Below are 23271 nucleotides of genomic sequence, written 5' to 3' on the forward strand. Positions count from 1 at the left end.
TAAAGTGAAATTGTAACCCCCACACTGAAAATGACGTTATTACTGCGAGTCGGGCTCCAGCTGAGAAGAACCGTAATCGAATCATCGCCAGAGGTCTCTTTTATAGTATTTCTTTAATGGGATTTCGTGTCACGTGACCAATATTCCCCACATTAATCCGATGAAGCTCCACGAACACCAGTTTGAGGATTCCTTGTTACTCTTTTGTCTTTTCGTTATCTTTGCGAGCGTGTTTTATATTTTCGCTTTTTTTTTTATCCTTTGTTGGTTTTTCGTTTTATTCTTGTTTTTTTTTATTAACAGATTTCATTTTTGTCTATTTTTTTTTTTTTTTTTTTGTCAGTTTCTTGCTTGTTACTCTTTCGTGTTTTTGTTATTTTTGCTTGTTTTTTTTTTTTATTTTCGCTTTTTTGTCTATTCCTTTTTGGTTTCTCGTTTTCCTCTTCTTTGTTTTTATTTACAGCTTTCATCTTTTTTTTTTAATGTCTACTCTTGCCTGTTACTCGTTTGTCTTTTATCTTTCACTTTTTATCTTTCTTTTTTATCTTTCTTTTTTTTATCTTCACTTTTTATGAATTCCTTGTTGGTTTTTCTTTTACTCTTGTTTGTTTTTTTTTAGCTACTTTTATCTTTCCATATTTTCACATCTGTTATCAATTTCTTGCCGTTTTGTTATTTTTTATTGAATGATTCCTTGTTGCTCTTACTTTTTAACCTTCGTTTTCTCTTTTCTTATCTTTTCTTTTCTTTTTATCCATTCTTTGTTGTTTACTGAATAATTCCTTGTTACTCTTCCTCATCGCCTTCATTTTCTCTTTTCTTACTTTTTTTATATTTTTTTCTTTTCCTTTCTTTTTTTTTATGATTCATACATACTCTATCTTGCTTTATTTTTCTTAACTTTATTCGTTTTCTTTTCCACTTATTTTTTTCTAATCTATTTTTGCTGGGGTTTTTATTTATTTATTTTTTTTTTATTTTTTATTTTTTTTTTTTTTTTTTTTTTTTACTTTCTTTGTACTCCCCTTCATCTTTTTTATCTTCATCCGTTTTGATAATTTTTTTCTAACTGCTTTGTTTTCATTCTTTTATTATTATTATTATTATTATTTACTTGATGGTTCTGATATCTCATTCCTATTTGTATCCATCACCTATTTCTCTGTTTATCCTTATGTGTGTTCGTTTACGTGTTTATGTATGTAAGCTTTTAAGTAACATTTGTAGCAACTGTGTGTGTGTGTGTGTGTGTGTGTGTGTGTGTGTGTGTGTGTGTGTGTGTGTAATTTCACCTCGGTCGCCTGCTGGTCACTCAGCCAGTCTTCCCTATTACGGAGCGAGCTCAGAGCTCATTGACCGATCTTCGGGTAGGACTGAGACCACAGCACACTCCACACACCGGGAAAGCGAGGCCACAACCCCTCGAGTTACATCCCGTACTTATTTACTGCTAGGTGAACAGGGGCCACACATTAAGAGGTTTGCCCATCTGCCTCGCCGCTTACCGGGACTCGAACCCGGCCCTCTCGATTGTGAGTCGAGCGTGCTAACCACTACACTACGCGGTGTGTCCACTACACCAGGGGTTCTCAACCTGGGGGTACGCGTACCCCCAGGGGTACGTGAGAGGAATTTTTGGGGTACGTGGCAGGTTTCTCAAAATGCTTCAGTTTTGAATAGCAGCAAATTTGTTTGTAGTATACAATGTGTCCTTCACTAGAACCAGGACACGTTAACAACGTTAACAAGGAAACTCTTGGAGTTATATCACTTGAGAGAAAGCTCTCTTGGATTACAGTTGCCACACAACCTTGCAAACCTATAATATTTGCTCCGATTTATTATTTTATATGTTATTCACACACACAGTGACTTATTTATCACTGTTACTAGTTACAAGTTGCAACTAGCTGCAAGCAACACTAGTTCACTGCCATAATGATCGAAAATTGTCTGATATAGTTCCTTTTGGTAAATGCATTGCATGTTAGTCACATATAGTGTCTCCTGTGAGGTACCAGTTCCTATCGACACTACCTCATAGAAACATACTAATATTAATTAAAAATTGTGTCTGCTCCACATATATAACACAATTTAAACTTAATAAACTAAGTCAATAAACCATGCATTTATTGTTACCCTTCCTGACGCTGCATTGTGGGTAAGGGTACGTGATCAATACTGAAAGACTTCGAGGGTACATCACATTAAAAGGTTGAGAAGAAGAAGAATTAACCTGTGCAGAAGCGAGGTGAAATGTGTGTTAAGGTTCCGTGCTGTCTTAAGTCTCTAGAAATGAAAGATCTTGGTACACCAGACAATTATGTTTTGCTCTATATTATGATGTCAGTCGTATAAACTCAAGTAACTATAAAGAAATACCATGGTAGAATAAGAACAGAAAAATACTGGTAGGAGTAAAACCCTGGCAAATCAATAGATACATCGTAATACAGTGTTTAGAGACGATTACTCTGTACCGCGAGACGATACTGACTCTCTCCTGCGAACACTGAAATTGTGACAGTTTGGGTCCTCTCCTATTGATATTAATCAAAGTATTGCGATTTATTCACAATAGTAATATATTACACTCCGACGGAACACGGGCCTAATGTGTTTGAGATGTGGCATTTTGTTATAGTACATTTCGCTCTATATAGCGACTGTTTAGGACTAAAAAACTGTAGCTTCAGGTAGATATTCAATAATGTTATCTATCGATTTTCAGTCTTAAAGTAGGGAAAATTACGAATATTGATGCATTTCTTTTATAGTCCTCCTTGCTTCTCGAAAAGGTGCACGAATTTAGAAAAGGTTGAAGAACACTAAACTGTACCCTGAAAAAAATACAGTAAAAAGATAAGATAAAATGACCAACATCTCTATTATTACGGAGGCTAATAATAATACCAAGACTAATTAAGTAATTCAGAGATAACGAAACGAACGACGATCACGAGAGCTTCCACGATAACAGTGTGTACGATAAGATTTGATTCCAGATTCCTCGATAGCGCTCCGAGTTTCCAAGATAACAATGGCATTCCAGTTTCCTCGATAGCGATGCAAGTTTCCAAAATGACGATGCCTTTCCATGATAAAGATGCCCTTCCAGTTTCCAAGATAATAATGCGAGTTTCCACGATCAAGATGCAATTCCAGTTTCCACGGGAACGATGCGGGTTTCCACGATGTCGATGCGGTTCCAGTCCTCACGATGCGATTTCAAGACACAATATTGAAGTCCACTTGCCTACACAGGTACTGGGACGAACCCTTTCACCCGTAAGGATCCACCCAACACCCTTGAGTGCGAGTAAAGTGACGCTGCCACCTTCCTGCGCTGCAATTGAAGTCCACTTGCCTACACAGGTACTGGGATGAACCCTTTCACCCCGTAAGGGTCCACCCACACCCTTAGGTGCGAGGAGAGTGGCGCTGCCACCTCACTGCGACGCAATTGAAGTTCACTTGCCTACACAGGTACTGGGGCGAACCCTTTCACCCCGTAAGAGTTCACCCCAGACCCGTGAGTGCGAGGAGAGTGACGCTGCCACCTTACTGCGCCTCACACGGGTAGCCATGAGCATAACCCGCCACACTCCACTCCCCAAACACTGTCAGTGAGTCCTTTTCACCCCGTAAAGGACCACTGGTACGGTCAGTGCCTGGCTCATGGCGCACAGCGTGCCCTCGTTCATGGCGAGTTGTTCAGCCCGATGTCATTATAAGCAGAGGTCCTGTACACACCACTCACCACCAGACTCTATGCAAGGAGCCCTTATCACCCCTTAAAGGCCCCTCACGGCATCATCTGATGGACGGTAGACACGGCACCCTGCTTAAGGCGACGCCTTGCCTAGTATGAGGCGCTGCAAGTTGACAACAATCAGTGAGCTTGAAGCCGCGAAGGAAAATGAGTCCACGCTAACAATGGGATTCCACGACAGGTTGCGATTCCAGTGTCCACGGTACAGATGTGTTTGTTGAGGATAACGATCCGTTTATCGAGGCTAACGGTGCGGCGATGGCGATGGCGAAACGATCCAAAGTATTATTACCTACACAGGTACTGGGACGAAACTTTTACCCAGAAAGGGTCAACCCCAGTCCCGTGGTTATGAGAGCAGTGACGATGCAACCTTGCAATGCCTCACACAGGTCGCCATGAGCAATGACCCGCCACACACCACTCCCCAAACGCTGTCATGAAGTGAGTCCTTTTACCTAACCTAACCTAACCTAACCTAACCTAACCTAACCTAACCTAACGTAAAGGACCACTGGTACTGTCAGTGCCTGGCTCATGGCACAGCGTGCCCTCGTTCATGGCGAGTTGTTCAGCCCGGTGTCATTATAAGCAGAGGTCCCGTACACACCACTCACCATCATATTCTATGCAAGGAGCCCTTATCACCCCTTTAGGGCCCCTCACGGCACCATCCGGTGAGTGGTAGACATTGATCTCTTGCTTATGGCGACCCTTGCCTAGTGTGATGCGCTGCAAGTGGACGACTAGTAGTGAAGCTTGAGGCCACCAAGGAAAAGCAGGACCTGCAGCCAGTTCCTGCCTTGGGCCCCAGGCCGGACCCGACGGCCACCTCCTTCCCCCGTGCGGCGCCCAAGGCCGTCACGGCCCTCAAACATCTTTAGGCCGAAAGTTCTCAATCGTCGTTTTAATTTTGATTCGAATATAAAATCGTCGATGGTAAATGAAAAATAGCTTTGGTGTGAAAGTGTGCAAGAGTTAGCTGATTAATGAAACAAGGTGAGGCAGCTTTGCTCCGGAGTATTTAGTGTACTTTGCATGTTGCTGCCGTGAATGTGTACGTGTTTGTAGGTAACTGGATAGAAACAGTAGACCAATGGTAGTTGTGTAGCTATTGGGGAACTTTTGAAAATTAGTTAAGCTTCTGGATAGAGTGGATGAGTGCACACAGGTTTGCGTGTCTTATACATAAACTGCCACTTGTAAACATAAATTTTTCTATTTCATGCTCTTAGAAAAAAGCAAACTTAGTTTTCTTTATTTCCCTGATCACAATGACGTGTAAATATCAATGTTTCAATCATAAGGAAACACTAGGAGAGGACCCAAACTCCCGTTGAAGTTGCCAGATTCAACAGATATCGTAATATTTCACAGAAAAGATGGTCAACTGCATATCGTATATTTTGGATATTCTTTTGTCACATAAGGAGATATCAAGATAGGTAAAGTATTTCTAAACATGTATCTACGACAAAAAACGCTATAATAGTAGAGTTAGGTTATAACTATGCATTGTGTTTTTTATATACCATCTTGCTCTATTCCTGGGACAAAGATTACTTCTTCCTCAATTGATAGCTCGAAGTTAGTATGATATTTTCTTTCCTTCTAGGTTAGTAAGTAGACTACAAGACACCATGAACCTATGAAGCCCCGTAAATGAGATTATTTTCATAACTTAGAAATCAAAGTCTGATAATGAGATTGTCTATTGCCAACCAAACCGTTCTGCATAGACGTCTTCAGCGTCATAGAGACCTAATGATGTCAGCTCATGGACAGTGGCCATCCTGACAACGCGAAACCCCAGGGGGTTCATGAGAAGATTTCCAGGGGTACTTAGATGGCTGATCTAATAAAATCCTTTGCAGTACCATTGCATGTTGAGTTCCAGGTTCCATGTGATAATACTGGGGGTACTGGTAGATGGTCTTATAACTCAGGGGGTTCTTAACGATAAAAAGGTTGAGAACCCCTGCACTACACTACGCGGTGTGTGTGTGTGTGTGTGTGTGTGTGTGTGTGTGTGTGTGTGTGTGTGTGTGTGTGTGTGTGTGTGTGTGTGTGTGTGTGTGTGTGTAATTTACCACGGTCGCCTGCTGGTCACCCAACCAGTCTTCCCCATTACGGAACGAGCTCAGAGCTCATAGACCGATCTTCGGGTAGGACTGTGTGTGTGTGTGTGTGTGTGTGTGTGTGTGTGTGTGTGTGTGTGTGTGTGTGTGTGTGTGTGTGTGTAATTCACCACGGTCGTCTACTGGTCACCCAACCAGTCTTCCCCATTACGGAACGAGCTCAGAGCTCATAGACCGATCTTCGGGTAGGTGTGTGTGTGTGTGTGTGTGTGTGTGTGTGTGTGTGTGTGTGTGTGTGTGTGTGTGTGTGTGTGTGTTTCACTGCTTGATCTGCTGCAGTCTGACGAGACAGCCAGACGTTAGTTACCCTACGGAACGAGCTCAGAGCTCATCATATCTGATCTTCGGATAGGCCTGAGACCAGGCACACACCACACACAGTGTGTGTGTGTGTGTGTGTGTGTGTGTGTGTGTGTGTGTGTGTGTGAAGATTATACAGCTAATATTTAAACACGGAGAGAGAGAAAAAAAGAAATAAAAGTATAGTATAGAAACCAGCATCAGCGTGGGAGGAAACTATACATATACGCTGTCCATTAAATTACTCCCCGTTGCTGTCAGTCCAGGAGACACGAATAGAAAAAATATATATTCCAGTGTCTATTAGTAGAGCTGCCGAAGTCCATTTCCCATTTTTTATTGCATGTCGGGTTGTTAATTAATATGGAAGGCATTACATCTCCATACGATATTACGCCGGCTGGTCTTTGTAACTCGATGCTGCGGGAAATGATGTGGACTCCCAGGCTTATTAAAGTGACCGACACGAGTGGGATGGGAAGTAAAAGAGCACAAGTGTGTGAGGCGTGCGTGTGGTGTGTACTGGGCATAAGAGTTAGTAAGGGAAGGTAAATGTAACTAGGCAGTGATGAGTGAAAATAGAGCGAAGAGAAGGTAAATGCAGCTGTAGGAGGCAGGGATAAAATGAAAAAGGACAGGGTAGTAGGTATAAATGGAATGTAATGGTGGAATATTGCCTGTGAGGGTATTGTGTAAGGATTGGTTTGTTTGATAATTACGGAGTTTATGATATGAACAGCTTCAACATTAACAACTCAACAACATTTAACTATATTAACTAAGGCCACTTAATCACTCTTTTACACTTATACATAATTCCCTTGTTTACTGATTCACATAGTTCTTTCCTATCTAACCAAACATACAAACTAACTTACACCAGGAACAATAACAATAATGAATAAACTCTAAATCAGCAACTTCCCTTAAGAAAATGAGTAGCAATAAGAATAGAAAGCACAAATATGAGACCCAGCCAGTTAATCCACTCACTCAGTTCTTCCCAACCTAACAAACTAACTTACTAACACGAGGAACAACAGAAGAAACAACAATAATAAATGCCAAAACTCTATAAAAATAATAAAGTAAAAAAACACATGAAAGCCAGCCAGTTAATCCACTCATTCACTTAAATCGTCCCTCCCTGACTAAACAAACATGATTAACTTACAACAGCAGGAGCAGTAACAATAACAAAGGGCCAAACATTAAATGACCAAATCTCTCAAAAAATAAACCTAAAAAAAACAAAAAAACAAACGAAAGTGAGCCAATTAATCCACTCACTCACTTAGTTCTTCCCTACCTGACTAGCTTAACAAACTGACTAACAACAGAAGCAACAGCAATAACAAATGAACGGTATCCTTCAAAAATAAAAATAAAAATAGAAAAAAAAGCCATGAGAGCCAGCCAGTTACCCAGCCAGCCAGCCAGCCAACCAGCCTGCCTAGCCACATAAACACCACTCGTCCTACATCATTATAAACAGCCATTAGCCTTTATGATTCCACTGCAGGACAAAAACCTTCCAAACCTTACCCATTTATCTCTGTCGACCATCCATCTATTTTTCTGATGTACCTTTGGAAGTCAACATTTTTCCCTCTTTCCGGTGGGTTATGTTTTGCCTGGTTCTGTTATCTTTTGGTGACGTTGTTTTAACCCTTTGGCAGGTATGGCGTCTTATTTTCCCTACTGTAGTGGTTTTCATTTCTTAACCCCTTCAGTACCATGACGCGTTTCATTAATTCTAGTTATTATTCGGCGATTTGATACAGCTTCAGAAATTTATGTGGAGATTAAAATAGTGAAAACTGGCCGGTAATCTGACCTCCATAGACAATTCATAATATAAATAAAAGTCTAATCGTACACAAAACTCATGGTAAAAAAGCGTCCCATTACTGAAGGGGTTAAGATTTCAGAGGAGAGTGAGAACGCAGAAATACACTAGTTATTTTTTCCCTCTCATTTTATTGGTGTTTGTTTTCACTGCTATAGAAGTATCTAGAAGACTATAGCTTAAAAGTAAGTGTCAAGAAAATTGTTGTTGATAATGGGGAGATAAGTGGGGAGGGGAAGAATACGTATCAATGAAAGGGTTAAGCTTGGTAAAATGGCTCGGTAAAAGTTTAGGGTACAATTTAGAAGACACCACCGTCCGTTCAAAGTTCAAAGTTGCTGGTGCACCTGTTGTTAGGCTCTTATTTAGCTGGAAACTCGTAGGATTTGCTCATAACGTCATACCGTTGTTGTTGTTGTTGTTGTTATTATTATTATTATTATTATTATTATTATTATTATTATTATTATTATTATTATTGTTATTGTTATTATTATCAGAAGCCCTTTCAGTATCATAGCAGCGATTCGATTATATTCTAGACGTCACCAGAGGACTTCAGCAAGTTCATGATGATGCATTTAGCCACCGTGGAACTCTTAAGTCATAAGTTACATAGCTACTCGTCCCTTACAATTAAGTCACATTTACTCTGTTATAATTAAGTAAACAGCAATTAAGTTTAGAACCTGTCTGTAAGTAGTCCTGAATGCTGTAAGAGGTCTTTAATTACTCATGAATTACCACATTACTCACCCAACACAATTGGATCGTATTGACTCCACTGTAACATAAGGGATTAAATTTACAAACCGTCTTTAGGCTTGTATTCTGAAACGCTCCGCTCTCTCAGTACGACTATTTTTCAAGGACACACAGATGACAAACCAGGTTTCTTATGGTGTTTCTCCTATAAATTGTGTAGTAACCTTGTTCATTTGTCATTAGAACCATAAAAAAACCCTTGAAAACTTGTCACTTAAACAGAATCCTTTTGAAATAGTGGAGGTGCGGCGCTGAACGTTTATGAATATGAATATAGTCCTTAATCCTACGTGTTCTGAGGCTCCACAGTAACTCATCAGTCTCTAACCACGTCTTCTCTCCTCTTCAGGTCTGCTGGCCGAGCTGTACTATGTGCGCGAGGGAGTCATCAACACCTATGCCCTCAACTTCACCGTCCCCGTGCCGGCAAACTTCACCTACATTTACTTTACATGGAAGAGCCTTATCAAGCGGCCGGTAGGTGCAGTGGGGAGAGTTTGAAGAGCGTGGCGAGAAGGGAGAGATGAAAGTGATTAGTGTTACAGGAGGGGAAGTGTATATGAAGAAGGGAAGATTGCAACAGTAGTAGTAGTAGTAGAAGTAGTAGTTGCAGTAGTTTGTAGTAGTAGTAGTAGTAGTAGTAGTAGTAATAACGCACAACACTTTTTTTTTTTTTCCTACTCAGCTTTATCCAGTCCACTTCATTAATGCAGGAGTCAGTGTCTTTTTTTTTTATTTTTTTTTTTTTTTTTCTCTCTTCTCTCCACTATTTCATCCGCTTTACTTGTACATACATTCATCAACTCTTTACCCGCTGTTTTCATTTCCTCCCTTCTATCACATGTCTAAAAACTATCCCAAGATTGTCAATGCATCTCTGCAAATACACTGAATAACCTTACTTTTTTGTCAGAACACCAAGTTGAGTGGGATATCTTTTCACTTCTTATTTATTTATTTTTTCATAACCAATCCCATTAATTCGTACAACAGAAGAGAAATAATAGCAGTAGCAGTAGTACCTTGGCAGGGAATATGGGAAGAACAGGGGAGTAGACAGGGAGGTGTAAGATGCGTGGGAAGGAAACACGTGATAAGCAAGAGCAGGGAAGGGAAAGTTAGTGAAGAAGGGGGAGAATTTCAAAGAGAAGATAATGACGATGCGTGTACAGTGCGGGGAGGGGAGTGATGAGAAAGTAGAAGGAGAAGGAGTTTGTGAAGATGTGAGGCAAGTGATAACAAGGTATGCGTGAGAAGAGAGAAAATGATGTAAGGAAGGAAGGAAGGAAGGAAAGAGTCGAGAGAGAGAGAGAGAGAGAGAGAGAGAGAGAGAGAATATACGTGACAAGACACAGAACAAAAGCGAAGAAGAGGGACAGAGAGAAAGACTGAAGGAAGCGAAGTAAAAAGGATAGTAGTCAACTGTGAATAAAAAAAGAAAAAGAAAAAAAATACACGAAAAAAATGAATAAAACTGAAGTGACAAAAGGGGAAGAAAATAGTTTAGGGGATGGAATACATGTGAGGCGGGAGGGGAAAGGAAGGGAAGGACTGAGCAGAACAGAGAGAGAGAGAGAGAGAAAGAGAGCATGGGTGGGTGTGAATCGAGTTACATCGTGTTGAGAGGGGCGCGTAGAACAAAAAATAAGAGGAGGGGGGTGGAATTATAAGCGAAGGATACACAGAGGATGTTTTTGAGTGGAATCATGAAAACTGAAGCGAAAAAGAGATTAATAGACACACAATGCGACAATAAGGAACACAAAGGAAGATAGAGAGATGTATTTTGAGAGAGAGAGAGAGAGAGAGAATAATGGAAGTAATAAGAAAGTACATTACGAGCTTAACTACCTCGTTCACCCGTCCGTCCCGCCCTCCGCCTGAGCCTCTCCAAGACTCTTTCATCCCCGCGACAAAATGGAAAAAGTTGCCGCTGCTTCGACTCCTGACGGCGAAGCTGCGAACCTCTTAGTGTAAAAGTTCGAATCCTTCCCCCGAGCCGAAGTTGAGATGTGTGGTACCGTTTTGACGCTTGGAAGCATTCTCTCTCTCTCTCTCTCTCTCTCTCTCTCTCTCTCTCTCTCTCTCTCTCTCTCTCTCTCTCTCTTTTATATTTTTTTGCTCTTTCTTTTAATGTTTTGTTTTCTTTAGGTGTTCCTTTAGGTTTTTTAATATTCTCAAATAGCCACTTTAGATTGTATTTAGTTTTTTAACCTAAATAACGTGATTTTTTTTCTTTCTCTTTCCTTTTGTTCCCTACCTCGCCTTTTTTCCCTTTTATCTTTTTTCTCCAGATTTCTTTTCATAGCTCACCATATTCCGTCGTTTTCATTCTTTCTTCCTTTTTTCTCTTTTCTTTTCTTTTTTTATTCTCTTTCCTTTTCTTTTATAGCGCTTTTAGTTTTATCTTGCATTTCCTCCTTGCCCTTCTTCCTCTTTTCTGGTCCTTCTACTCTTCCTCCATCTCCTCTTCTTCATCTTACATCACTCTTCCTTCATCACTTCCTCTTCTTCCCTCCCTCCTCTCTCCTTCCTCTTTCATGTTTTTCTTCCTTCCTTCTATCGCTCTTCTTTAATTCCTCTTGCATCTCCTCTTTGTCCTTCCTCTTTCTGCTCCTTTCCTCCTCCTATTTGTCTTACACCACTTCTTCCTGCATCACCTACTCCCTCTCTCCTTCCCATCCTCCTTCCCAAGACCTTACACTACTTCCATCATCACCTCCTCCCTCCCTCTCTCCCCCTATCCCTGCTTCTCTCCTTTCCAAAACCTTACACTACCATCATCACCTCCTCTTCCCTCCCTCCCTCCCTCCCTCTCTCCCCTATCCCTGCTTCCCTCCGTCCCAAAACCTATCACGCGAAATTCTTTGAACTTAGAGCCAGCAGCACGCCGAGCAACACTGGTATGCCAATTAAAGCCCAGTAATACAACACCAACTCCAGCACGGTTTTTTCCCTCGCTTCTCTCAGATGCTGCTGTCACTGGAGGGCGAGACTTGCGGGGCTGGGAAATGCTGCTGGAAACGATTTACTCTCTTTTTTTTCCTCTAAATAATTCCAGTTTAGTTCTTTCGAGATAAGAGGCGGGAGTGAGATTCTTGCTAGTTTTTGTCTGTGTGTGTGTGTGTGTGTGTGTGTGTGTGTGTGTGTGTGTGTGTGTGTGTGTGTGTGTGTGTGTGTAAGAGATGGATTGTTGTTTTTGTCGTTGAGTGTATGAAAAAATTTGGCCTGGATAAGATTGTGCAGGAAAAGATATATAGGTTTTCTCTAAAGTTAAGATTAAATGACACTTTCTTTATATAACTTCAATGACATATGTTTAGCTTAACTTACACATCCTAACCTAATCTTAACCAAACTTATCTTAACTTTAACCTTTTTTTTTTTTTTTTCTTCATCCCGACCAAACTTTTATCATAATCTAACCTTATCTAACTTCACCTAAATATAACTAACCAACCCTAACTTTCATATTTTTACTTAACCTAACCTAACTTATCCTAACCTTAACTCAATTTTATCCTAACTTTAGCCTAACACAGTACAAAATTACCATATTCTTGTACTTCATTTCTTTTCTATTTTTTCATGTGACATCTAAACTTCTTTTTATTTTAACCTAACCTGATCGAGTACAAAATTATTCCAGTACTTTCTTTGTTTTCATGTAACATTTCTTCCTCCTCTTTTTCTATCAGGTTCCCATTTTCTGTTCATTTTTTCTGCTGTACGGGTTGAGAGAGCATGGAAGAGCGTCGCGTCGTCTCTCTACGTTGTCTACTTTCACAGTTACAGTACAGATTTAAACAACGCGTCATTATATTAGGGTGGTGTGTTTGTTGCAGCCTTTTGTAAACTTTCTCCTGCCTGCTGCTCTTTTGTCCTTTTTCCTCCTCCTCCTCCTCCTCCTCCTTTTTTCCTCCTCCTCCTCCTCCTCCTCCTCCTCTTCCAGACGTCGTTTACATAGTATTCTTTTTAATTTCCTCTTCTCCAGCATCTTTCCACTCCTTCATCCCCCCTCCCCATCCTCTCTCTCTCTCTCTCTCTCTCTCTCTCTCTCTCTCTCTCTCTCTCTCTCTCTCTCTCTCTCTCTCTCTCTCTCTCTCTCTCTCTCTCTCTCTCTCTCTCTCTCTCTCTCTCTCTCTCTCTCTCTCTCTCTCTCTCTCTCTCTCTCGTGTGTGTGTGTGTGTGCTTCTGCCTCTCTGGGTTTAACTTGATTTTGTGAATTTGGTCGCAGCAGGACAATGAGGTTTCGGTCACAAGTTACATCCGAAGCTGCCTTGGGAGAAGCTTTACTCGGGGCGGGCCTCTACACACACACACACACACACACACACACACACACACACACACACACACACACACACACACACGGTAACTCAGTGGTTAGAGCGCTGGCTTCACAAGCCAGAGGACCGGGGTTCGATTCCCCGGCCGGGTGGAGATATTTGGGTGTGTCTCCTTTCACGTGTAGCCCCTGTTCACCTAGCAGTGAGTAGGTACGGGATGTAAATCGAGGAGTTGTGAGTTGTGATCTTGTTGTCCCGGTGTGTGGTGTGTGCCTGGTCTCAGGCCTATCCGATGATCGGAAATAATGAGCTCTGAGCTCGTTCCGTAGGGTAACGTCTGGCTGTCTCGTCAGAGACTGCAGCAGATCAAACAGTGACAACACACACACACACACTCTCTCTCTCTCTCTCTCTCTCTCTCTCTCTCTCATAATTTGTGGGTTTCCTTACGTTTCCTCTGCTTTTGCTTCACGTTTCTTCTTCTTCTTCTTCTTCTTCTTCTTCTTCTTCTTCTTCTTCTTCTTCTTCTTCTTCTTCTTCTTCTTCTTCTTCTTCTTCTTCTTCTTTATATTGATGTTACGCTTTTATATAGTAATTTTACCCTATTTTACTTCTGTTTTGTTTTAATTGTAACGCAGATGTATGTCTAAAGTTTTTAGTCAAATTAGATACATTGCCCAAATCATGGCAGAACTAATATTAGTTACCTACGTGTAAATTTTATTTTATAATATTTGCAGTTTTCCACTAAATTCAATATCTTTAGATGTCATAATGTATCTATTTATGTAAGATAATAACCATTGCAAAATGGAATAAAGATTTGATTCTGATTCTGATTCTTCTTCTTCTTCTTCTTCTTCTTCTTCTTCTTCTTCTTCTTCTTCTTCTTCTTCTTCTTCTTCTTCTTCTTCTTCTTCTTCTTCTTCTTCTTCTTCTTCTTCTTCTTCCTCCTCCTCCTCCTCCTCCTCCTCCTCCTCCTCCTCCTCCTCCTCCTCCTCCTCCTCCTCCTCCTCCTCCGGTGACTTTTAAACATTACAACGTCTAAAAACTATAAAAATCTATTCTTTTAACACCTTTCCTTTCTTGTAGACTGTTATAAAAGTTTCAGACATTGTGGTTTGTTCCGTGAATCGTTTCATATCGCAGTGAAAGAATCAAATAGTGCCGTAACATTAAAAAAGGCATAAATTCAAATCGTATTTCTTCTTTTTGTATTTGTATTTATTTATTTTTTAGTGTTGTCAAATTTAACAAAGGAAGACCGTAGCATTAAAAAAATAAAAGATGGAGAGTTAACTAGTACTGTCAATCACACATTCCTTTCTCTTGTAGACTCTGGAACTCCATACCTACTCCTGTATTTCCGTCTATCAATGACCTGAACTTATTTAAGAGGGAGGTTTTCAAGACACTCATCCTATTCTTTTGGCTAACTCTCTCGGACATGCTCGTGGACTGGCATCTGTGTGGGTCTTTTCGTTTAGTCGGTTTTTGTTGTCCTTGGCCAGAGTTTTCCTTTACATTGAAAAAAAAAAAAAAAACACCACACTTAAAACTTCTGTGCGTCTGGTCAGGAAAACGTCAACCCACACCACACTGATTGTCTCTGTCCCTTGAGGCGAGTTTACCTGAGAACAGAAAGCCTGGTTGTAGTGTGACGTTAAATATTCAGACACTTTCCTTGACAGCTCTCCCTCGGCGCCTCTCTGGATGTCAAGCTACCAATATGCCAATAATAATGTTCCCTACTGACCTGGTTACGTAGACCAAACATTTAATAGTCTCGTCTTAAAGGGCTCTCCAGACTCGCCTCCTTTGTGTCGCTGTCAGGAGACTTGATGGGGCCCTGGAGAAAGGAAGAAAGGCATTGTTTAGCTTATATAAGGATGCTTTGGTAGATTCAGCCTTACTTAGGTGTGTGTGTGTGTGTGTGTGTGTGTGTGTGTGTGTGTGTGTGTGTGTGTGTGTGAGTCATATTATAAATACTGTCTCTGAATCATACAATATAGGAGTATACATAATTTTCTGTTTGCTAACGGCGCCATATGACCCAAGTTTTGTCTCCTTAAAAGTTCAGAGTATATGGAAATAGGAAGATTGATTGTAAAGACAGTCTCTATAACTCGTGCAGTATAGGAGTGTATATCAATTTCTGTCTGCTAATGGTGCCATATGACCCAGCTTTTGTGCTCTTAAATCAGCCATCCTCGCCTCTTAGAAGGTCAGGAATATGAGAAGATAAGTAGATTGAATAGCATGTCTTTATAACTCATCTTTATAACAAGCCCTTTTTCAGAAACGGTTTGCTCTTTCAACACGGCAGTTTTCCAAGGCCACAAAGAAGACTAACCGGTTTTTCAAGACAGGTTTTCCTTATGATAATCTTGAATCAAATCTTGCCACTCCATCCTCAGAATCACAAGAATACCCTTAAAAACATGAACATCTTCAAGTAAAGCCTTTGGAAAGTAGTGATGGTGAGAGAGCAAAGCGATTTGGAATACTGGCCATAACAAACACCACATCCTGTTTGATAATGGCGCCATGTGACTTAACTTTTGTGTTCTTTAAATCAGTGAGCCTCCTTGTCTTCCAAATAGTTAAGAAAATAGGTTAAATTGAATGTATAGGTTAATTTTACACAAGGCAGCTTTTAGTTCACAAAGTGTTTAACCCCTTCAGTACTGAGACGGATTTTTACCATGATATTTAGGTATGATTAGATGATTTTATTAGTATTAGGAAAGGTCAATGGAGGTCAGAAGATTAACGGCCTGAGTCTTCACTATTTTAATCCCCAGACAAGTTTCTGAAGCTGTATAAAATCGCCAAATACTAACCAGAATGAATATCAAAACGCGACATGGTACTGAAGAGATTAATAGCAAGAAGGAAAGAAATATTAAAGGGAAAAAGGAAGGTAAGAGAGAAAAAAAAAAGGAGAAAATTAAAGAAACGAGAAAAGGAGTGTACAGAATAGATACTTTGCTGATCACTACTTAGAAATGAAGTAAACAATAGTCAGTCATACTTAAAATGCCCTGAATGTTACGGTATTGTCTCCCTTGTCGTGGCTTCTTCCTCTTCTTCTTTTTTCTTCTCCTTCTCCTTCTCCTTCTTCTCCTTCTCCTTCTCCTTCTTCTCTTTGTGTATTTTTTATTCCTTTTCGTGCTTTTTCTCTTTTCTTTTCTCCTCCAATTTTTCTTCTTCTTCTTCTTCTTCTTCTTCTTCTTCTTCTTCTTCTTCTTCTTCTTCTTCTTCTTCTTCTTCTTCTTCTTCTTCTTCTTCTTCTTCTTCTTCTTCTTCTTCTTCTTCTTCTTCTTCTTCTTCTTCTTCTTCTTCTTCTTCTTCTTCTTCTTCTTCTTCTTCTTCTTCTTCTTCTTCTTCTTCTTCTTCTTCTTCTTCTTCTTCTTCTTCTTCTTCTTCTTCTTCTTCTTCTTCTTCTTCTTCCAATAGGTAATAAAGAGAGACTATTGCCAGCCAGCCTCCAAGATCCTCATTGTACAGGAAATTATAGGTAAAAAGGTAATGATACATTTCACGTTACAATGGCACTCTCTCTCTCTCTCTCTCTCTCTCTCTCTCTCTCTCTCTCTCTCTCTCTCTCTCTCTCTCTCTCTCTCTCTCTCTCTCTCTCTCTCTCTCTCTCTCTCTCTTCTCTTCTCTCTCTCTTCTCTCTCTCTCTCTCTCTCTCTCTCTCTCTCTCTCTCTCTCTCTCTCTCTCTCTCTCTCTCTCATTGTGCCAAGCTACACTCAGGAGTAAAATACACAATTATGTTGAGCAGTGAAATCATGACTATTGATCAGAGCGTTCTATGAATACAAAGTTTTCCAAGTATTCGAATAGGAATGCAAATAGTTTGATTTATAATAACAATAACTCGAATACTAATACGAAATTTTCATCCCGTGATAGAAAGAGTGACAGGAGCTTAATTATATATATATTATTTTATATTTCACCGTGAAGTATCGGGAAAGGCACAGAGACCAGAGAAATACCAAATAAATAAAGAACATGAAATAAGACAACGACATATAAGATTAATTAAGTAAGGCAGTCAGTCCATCATTGAGGAAGCGCCGGCATCTCCACTCACACGTTGCCGTCTCCTCTGAGTCACTTGTCCCGCGATCTTAAAATCTGGTCACGTTTTGTACACATTGTCAACAGATCAAAAGAAGTAAGATTGAGAGGGGGGGAAAAAGCCAAATCTACTGGAATGATAAGAGACTGTGGAAGATTAACAGACTCTTGACCGTGACTGTACAAACCTGATTCCTCGACATTACGTACTTTTAACGAGCTCAAGTGAAAGTTATTGCGTTATCAGTGGTGTTTTAATGACTGTTGCTAGTTTTTGAAGATTTATGAGCCATGAAAGGGGGTTAAACACGTCAGAGTCCAGCTAATCATCCTTGTGGCATGTGAAAGTAATTTTGATAAGATACCGACCACTTCTCAGTCTCCACAAACTATCTTCACAGGATCACATTATTCGTCATTTGCTTCATTTCACCGTGACCAATCCGCAGCCTCGCATCTTTCTCACCATATCTTGCTGTCCCGCCTCACTTCTTCCCTGGTTTTGGTGGTGTTGTTGTTGTTTACGTGAATCATCCTCACTCTTATCTTCGTCGTTGTTTCCGCCTGACAGCACCTTCCCTCCCACGCCCTTATCACACACCCTCCCTCCACCCTAACTCAATGTGTGCTTTGTGCCGGACTCAGTTCCTCACCATTGTCATCTGAGCTGCCTTGTCTCTCTCAGCTTGAAGATCATCTTCCACACACGCGCCTCGCACCAAAATCCTCTCACGAAGAACTCCTCCTGCTGTTGGTGCTGCTGCTCCCACACGTTACTTCCTCTTATCAGACCCTTCATAACTCCAGCGTCTCTCCTTCCTTACACCATATTGATCTCCACCTTCCCTGCGCGTCACGTTCCCGCGATTATCGTACCCAGAAATACAAACCCTTCTGCCTCTCCAAATGTTCTTGTATTTATTCATATCTCGTGGTTCTCTCCTTCAATATAGTTTTAGTTGTCTGTGTATCTCTTGGTTTATATGTTCCCTTCCTCTTGGACACGTCCTTGCAACGCTTCAGTCGTAGATTGGCATTTTGAAACATTTTGTTCTCGTGCCATGGTTATTCTCAAAGGCCACAGAGGTGATTAGTCTGATTCTCAAGAGTGTTTTCCGTGTTGATAACTCTGAAATCTTGTCAGTGTTACAAAACACCGTAAAAAATCCCGGTCATTTCTTCCTTAGGATTTAGAAAGTACGTAGTGTGGAAGCGTGGCAGATGTATATTAGAATAGTATGGTTGTTACTTATTCGACGTTACATCATCTGGGAAAAGTAAAATCAGTTGTTTTTTCTTTTTTTTTTATTTTGTGTTCATTTATTTAATTTCTCAATACACTGACAGTTTTCCCATCAGATTAAAGCATTCAAGCCGACACCAATCATACTCCGTTCTTGGTCCATCACAACACTACAGCGTTCTTAAAGAGTAAAATCAGTAATGCGCCTTTTTTTTTATCGACAGTCAATCAGTTAACCAGTTCTGGAGTTCTTAACACGGCTTGCCTCACTCAGCACGCACTAAGCCAGCCCACCAAGCAAACATCAAGCACACTCCACGCCTTCCTGGTTCAACGCGATAGTATTCAGTAATGCTCCTTTTTTTTCAACGCTTAATCACTTAACCAGTTCTACAGTTCTTTACACTGCTTATCCATGGAGCACTCAGTAAACCAGCCAGCCAAGCCATTCAGACATCAAGCACACTCTGCGCCTTCATTGTTTAACGCAGTAGTAACCAGTAATGTTTTTTTTTTTCTGCGCTCAGTCATTTAACGTCCTGCAGTTCTATACACGACTTGCCATATTCATCACGCAGTAAGCCAGCCAGCCAACCAGCCAAGCAGACATCAAGCACACTCCACGCCTTCCTGGTTCATCGCAGAGACAACCATCCATTAGCCCTCACTCGTGCCACATCACTGTTATGGCTGTTCGCTGCCGCCATAACTTTCCCTAAGCACCACTTGTGTAGGTATAGTGCCCTTCCTGCTAACTGCGTCATATGCCCTCACAGCTGTCTTCCCTGAATGCCTTGACTATTTCAGGGTTATCCATCACTTATATACACACGTGAATTGCTTCCTAAAGAGCGAGATGTGTTGTGTCAGTTGTATCATTGCTATCGGAGGATTAAGACACTGGTAACTTTCATATGTTGCTACGTAATTCCTCAGTCTTTTAATTGCTTTGAATGTTTTATTGTTTTGCATCATATCCATAAACACGTGGATTGTTTGATTCAAAAATGAGCAAATAGAAAGAAAACAAGTGGTAGGTACGCATTTAAGACATACTCGTACGTACATACGCAGACATCTTTAAGGACATCAAATAAGAAGCTAACAAAATTTCAAGTCAGCAATTTAAAGTTATATCATCGTCTTGTATCCTTCCACGTATGGAGAGTGAAGTAAAAAAGAAAAGAAAAAGAAACCAAGATAATTTTTTCTCAAGTGTTTACGTAAATATCTCCACTCAAACATCTACAAGACGACATAAAATTGAAACTCGGATATGTAAAATGTTTTGAATATTTGTTTTTCTATAATAAGCAAAAAAGAAGGAATACAGTTTTCAAGTATCTAACTCTGACTCAAGCATCTGTAAGCACGTTATAAAACAATAGGAAAAATTCATACTCGATATGCCACTGTTTTCTATCTTACACACACACACACACACACACACACACACACACACACACACACACACACACACACACACACACACACACACACACACACACACTTCCATACATATTTTTTTCGTTTTCTTTCTTTCTTCTCACAGTTTAACAAAAGAAAAGACAAAAAAGTAAAGAAGAAACGCAAACACCTTTGTAACACCACACTCAAACATCCACGGAGGGACATTTATAACACGCTAGAAAAATGTTTAAACCTTTTGATGTGTCGCGGAAGAGGAAAAATAGCGAGGCGAAGGGAAGGGAGGGAAGGAAAAGCAGCAAGTTTGACAGAAGCGGCGATGCACGGGAGCCTGGAGATATTGGCCGGCCAGTGTGCGATCGGCCAACTATTGGAATCCAGGCATGACGGCGTTGTCCACAGGAAGTCCTTCGTCTCCCACATATGACGCTGAGGTACCGTTTTCAGAGAGACTCGTTCAAAGTTAGGTCCCGGAAGCCTTTAGGGAACTCAGTCTCTCTCTCTCTCTCTCTCTCTCTCTCTCTCTCTCTCTCTCTCTCTCTCTCTCTCTCTCTCTCTCTCTCTCTCTCTCTCTCTCTCTCTCTCTCTCTCTCTCTCTCTCTCTCTCTCTCTCTCTCTCTCTCTCTCTCTCTCTCTGTGTGTGTGTGTGTGTGTGTGTGTGAGAGAGAGAGAGAGAGAGAGAGAGAGAGAGAGAGAGAGAGAGAGAGAGAGAGAGAGAGAGAGAGAGAGAGAGAGAGAGAGAGAGAGAGAGAGAGAGAGAGAGAGAGAGATGTAATAACGACGCGAGAAAGGCATTAAGGAAGGAAGGAAGACACAGGAACACCACGTCAGTCTTCACTACTGGAATAAAGTGAGAAGATGTAAGAGGGACGAGACTTTCCCTTCTTTCCTCCAACCGGCGATCGTACACCTGATTAATTTTCTCATTTCAGAGCAGCGAATGACCGATTGTACGATGCTCCCATGCGCTATACCAGACCCCTTGATGCACGTGTTATTTGATTACGTATGGAAGCAAAAAGGCGGAGATATATGGAAAGGAGATGAATACTGCTCTTACTGATGGCTTTTAAGAGCGCTCGGATTACCTGTTGTGTTGAGTGTTATTGCCCGGGTGAGAACGTGCTGGCGCTGCTGTTACCGCTGCATAACATTACCCGGAAGGAGAGGTTGAAAGGTGCTAGTGTCCGTAGAATGTGTGCAGGAGTGAGTGTATGTGTTTCTTTTTTTAGTTCTATACTCTTTTTTTTTCTTCTTCTTTCTTTGAGGAGAAGATGAGGAAGTGTGTTGGAAGTGTGAAGCACGGGATGAATTGGGTAAGTTTGTATTCGTGATGTGGTGAGAGTGTGAAGTGTTATGTGGTTTGTGGTGTTTTTACTGATGTGGATCTTTTTTTTTTTTTTCAGTCTGTGTGTGTGCTGATTTAATGTTGATTTCCATTTTTTTTTCTTTTTTATTTTTTGTCATTGTCTCTTTTTGTTTGTTTTTAATATTTTTTTCTGGTTTTATTTTATAAGGAAGACACAGGAAGAAGTGTGTGTGTGTGTGTGTGTGTGTGTGTGTGTGTGTGTGTGTGTGTGTGTGTGTGTGTGTGTGTGTGTGTCTGTCTGTGTCTATTAGGAAGAATTGTCACTGGAGGCGGGAAGGAGCAAATGGATGTAAGAGATCCGTTCATGATGATGCTCTCAAAACAAAGCAGATAAAAAGAATAAAGAAAGAAAAGTACGTTGAAGACCCGAAAGAAAACCTATGAATCGCTTGATGTTAGAGAGATGGTTAGTGTCCTGTATTCATAATGGCTTGGACGTTCACTGTTGACTACATACTTTCCTAACGATCTTTGTGATGAATCGAACGTTGTATGGTGGATTTATTGTTTATCGTTAGTTTATCCAGTTTAATGATCTCTCTCTCTCTCTCTCTCTCTCTCTCTCTCTCTCTCTCTCTCTCTCTCTCTCTCTCTCTCTCTCTCTCGTGATGGAGTAATAGCGTAACTGTTTAACCCCTTCAGTACCATGACGCGTTTCCATATTCATTCTGGTAATTATTTGGTGGTTTTATACAGCTTCAAAAACTCATTTAAGGGATTAAAATGGTGAAGACTCTTGCCATTAATTTTCTGACCTGCATAGACCCTTCCTAATGTAAATAAAATGGTCTAATCATACACAAATCTCAAGGTAAAAGTGTCTCGGTATTGAAGGGGTTAAATTATCTATGTTTTATACGTAACTGCATATTTAGGTAGTGTGTCCTGTTTTGGTCAATCGAATAATAGTAATAATTTAGTTTGATGTTTATAGATATTGTTTACGAAGGTGTGAATGTTAAGTGGGTTTTTTTTTTTTTTTTTTTTTTTTTTTTGTAAGCTAGACTGGCTGGCACATTACAACGTTATTAAGTGAATGTCGAATGTTGATTGATTAGTTTCGGATGTTTATGAATGCGTCAGTGTTAGTCAAAATGTTTAAATAGCGATATTGAACAAACTGGATGAGAAATATTTAAATCGTTCCCTTTCGATGTTTGTGGCGGAGTGTAGAATGTTAGGTCAGTGCACGATGGAATTTGGATGTGAGGTGAGTGAGTGATGTGCGGCGCTGGTGTTGGTGATGGTGAATAAGTCAACAAACCCCGCATCGTGTAATCCATGTCGCTCGTTATAAACTCACCGGGGCTTTTAATCGCGAAAGGTTTTAAATAACGCACCTTTTTCCATCCCCTAAGTTATCTGACTCTTTCGGGCCACACAAAATACATGTACACAAAATAGAGGAGTGATGTGAATTTGAGTTCTAAAAGTTTTAATCATCAGTGCGCTCTCTCTCTCTCTCTCTCTCTCTCTCTCTCTCTCTCTCTCTCTCTCTCTCTCTCTCTCTCTCTCTCTCTCTCTCTCTCTCTCTCTCTCTCTCTATGAAATCTAATATATAATGAAAAAAAGATTAGTAGAGGATGACTTAAAAATTATGAAAAATTAATTGGTTGGACTGAAAATAAAATAAATAAAGGAAAAACAAAGCAAGAAATGAATGTATAAATAAGTGACCAAATATTGTAAGTGATGTCAGCAACAGAACCGCTGCCACTTTTCCGGGACAACAACAACAACAACAACAACGACAACAAAAAAGACAACAACAACGACACTAATTAAGACAAGACAAAAATAAAGACGACAACAACAACAACAACGACAACAATAAAGACAACAACAACAACAACAATAAAGACAACAACAACAAGACAACAATAAAAACAACGACAACAATAAAGACAACAACAACAACGACAACAATAATGACAACAATTAAGACAACAACAACAACAACGACAATTATAAAGACAACAACAACGACAACAACAACAACAACAACGACAGCAATAAAGACAACAA

At 40.4% G+C, this 23271-nt stretch overlaps 1 protein-coding gene across 8 annotated transcripts in view; it reads left to right on the forward strand.

Moving 5' to 3' along the window:
• LOC123517607 (tyrosine-protein kinase RYK-like) overlaps positions 1-23271 on the forward strand; it is a 314372-nt gene that overhangs the window by 232350 nt on the left and 58751 nt on the right. For all 8 annotated transcript variants that reach the window (XM_045277879.1, XM_045277877.1, XM_045277878.1 and 5 more), the window contains one exon: positions 9177-9304. In XM_045277879.1, coding sequence (XP_045133814.1) covers positions 9177-9304 — 128 coding nt within the window. The remainder of the gene's footprint in view (positions 1-9176; positions 9305-23271) is intronic.

This window comes from Portunus trituberculatus, chromosome 42 (genome assembly GCF_017591435.1).
Source record: "Portunus trituberculatus isolate SZX2019 chromosome 42, ASM1759143v1, whole genome shotgun sequence".
Classification (NCBI taxonomy): Eukaryota; Metazoa; Arthropoda; class Malacostraca; order Decapoda; family Portunidae; genus Portunus; species Portunus trituberculatus.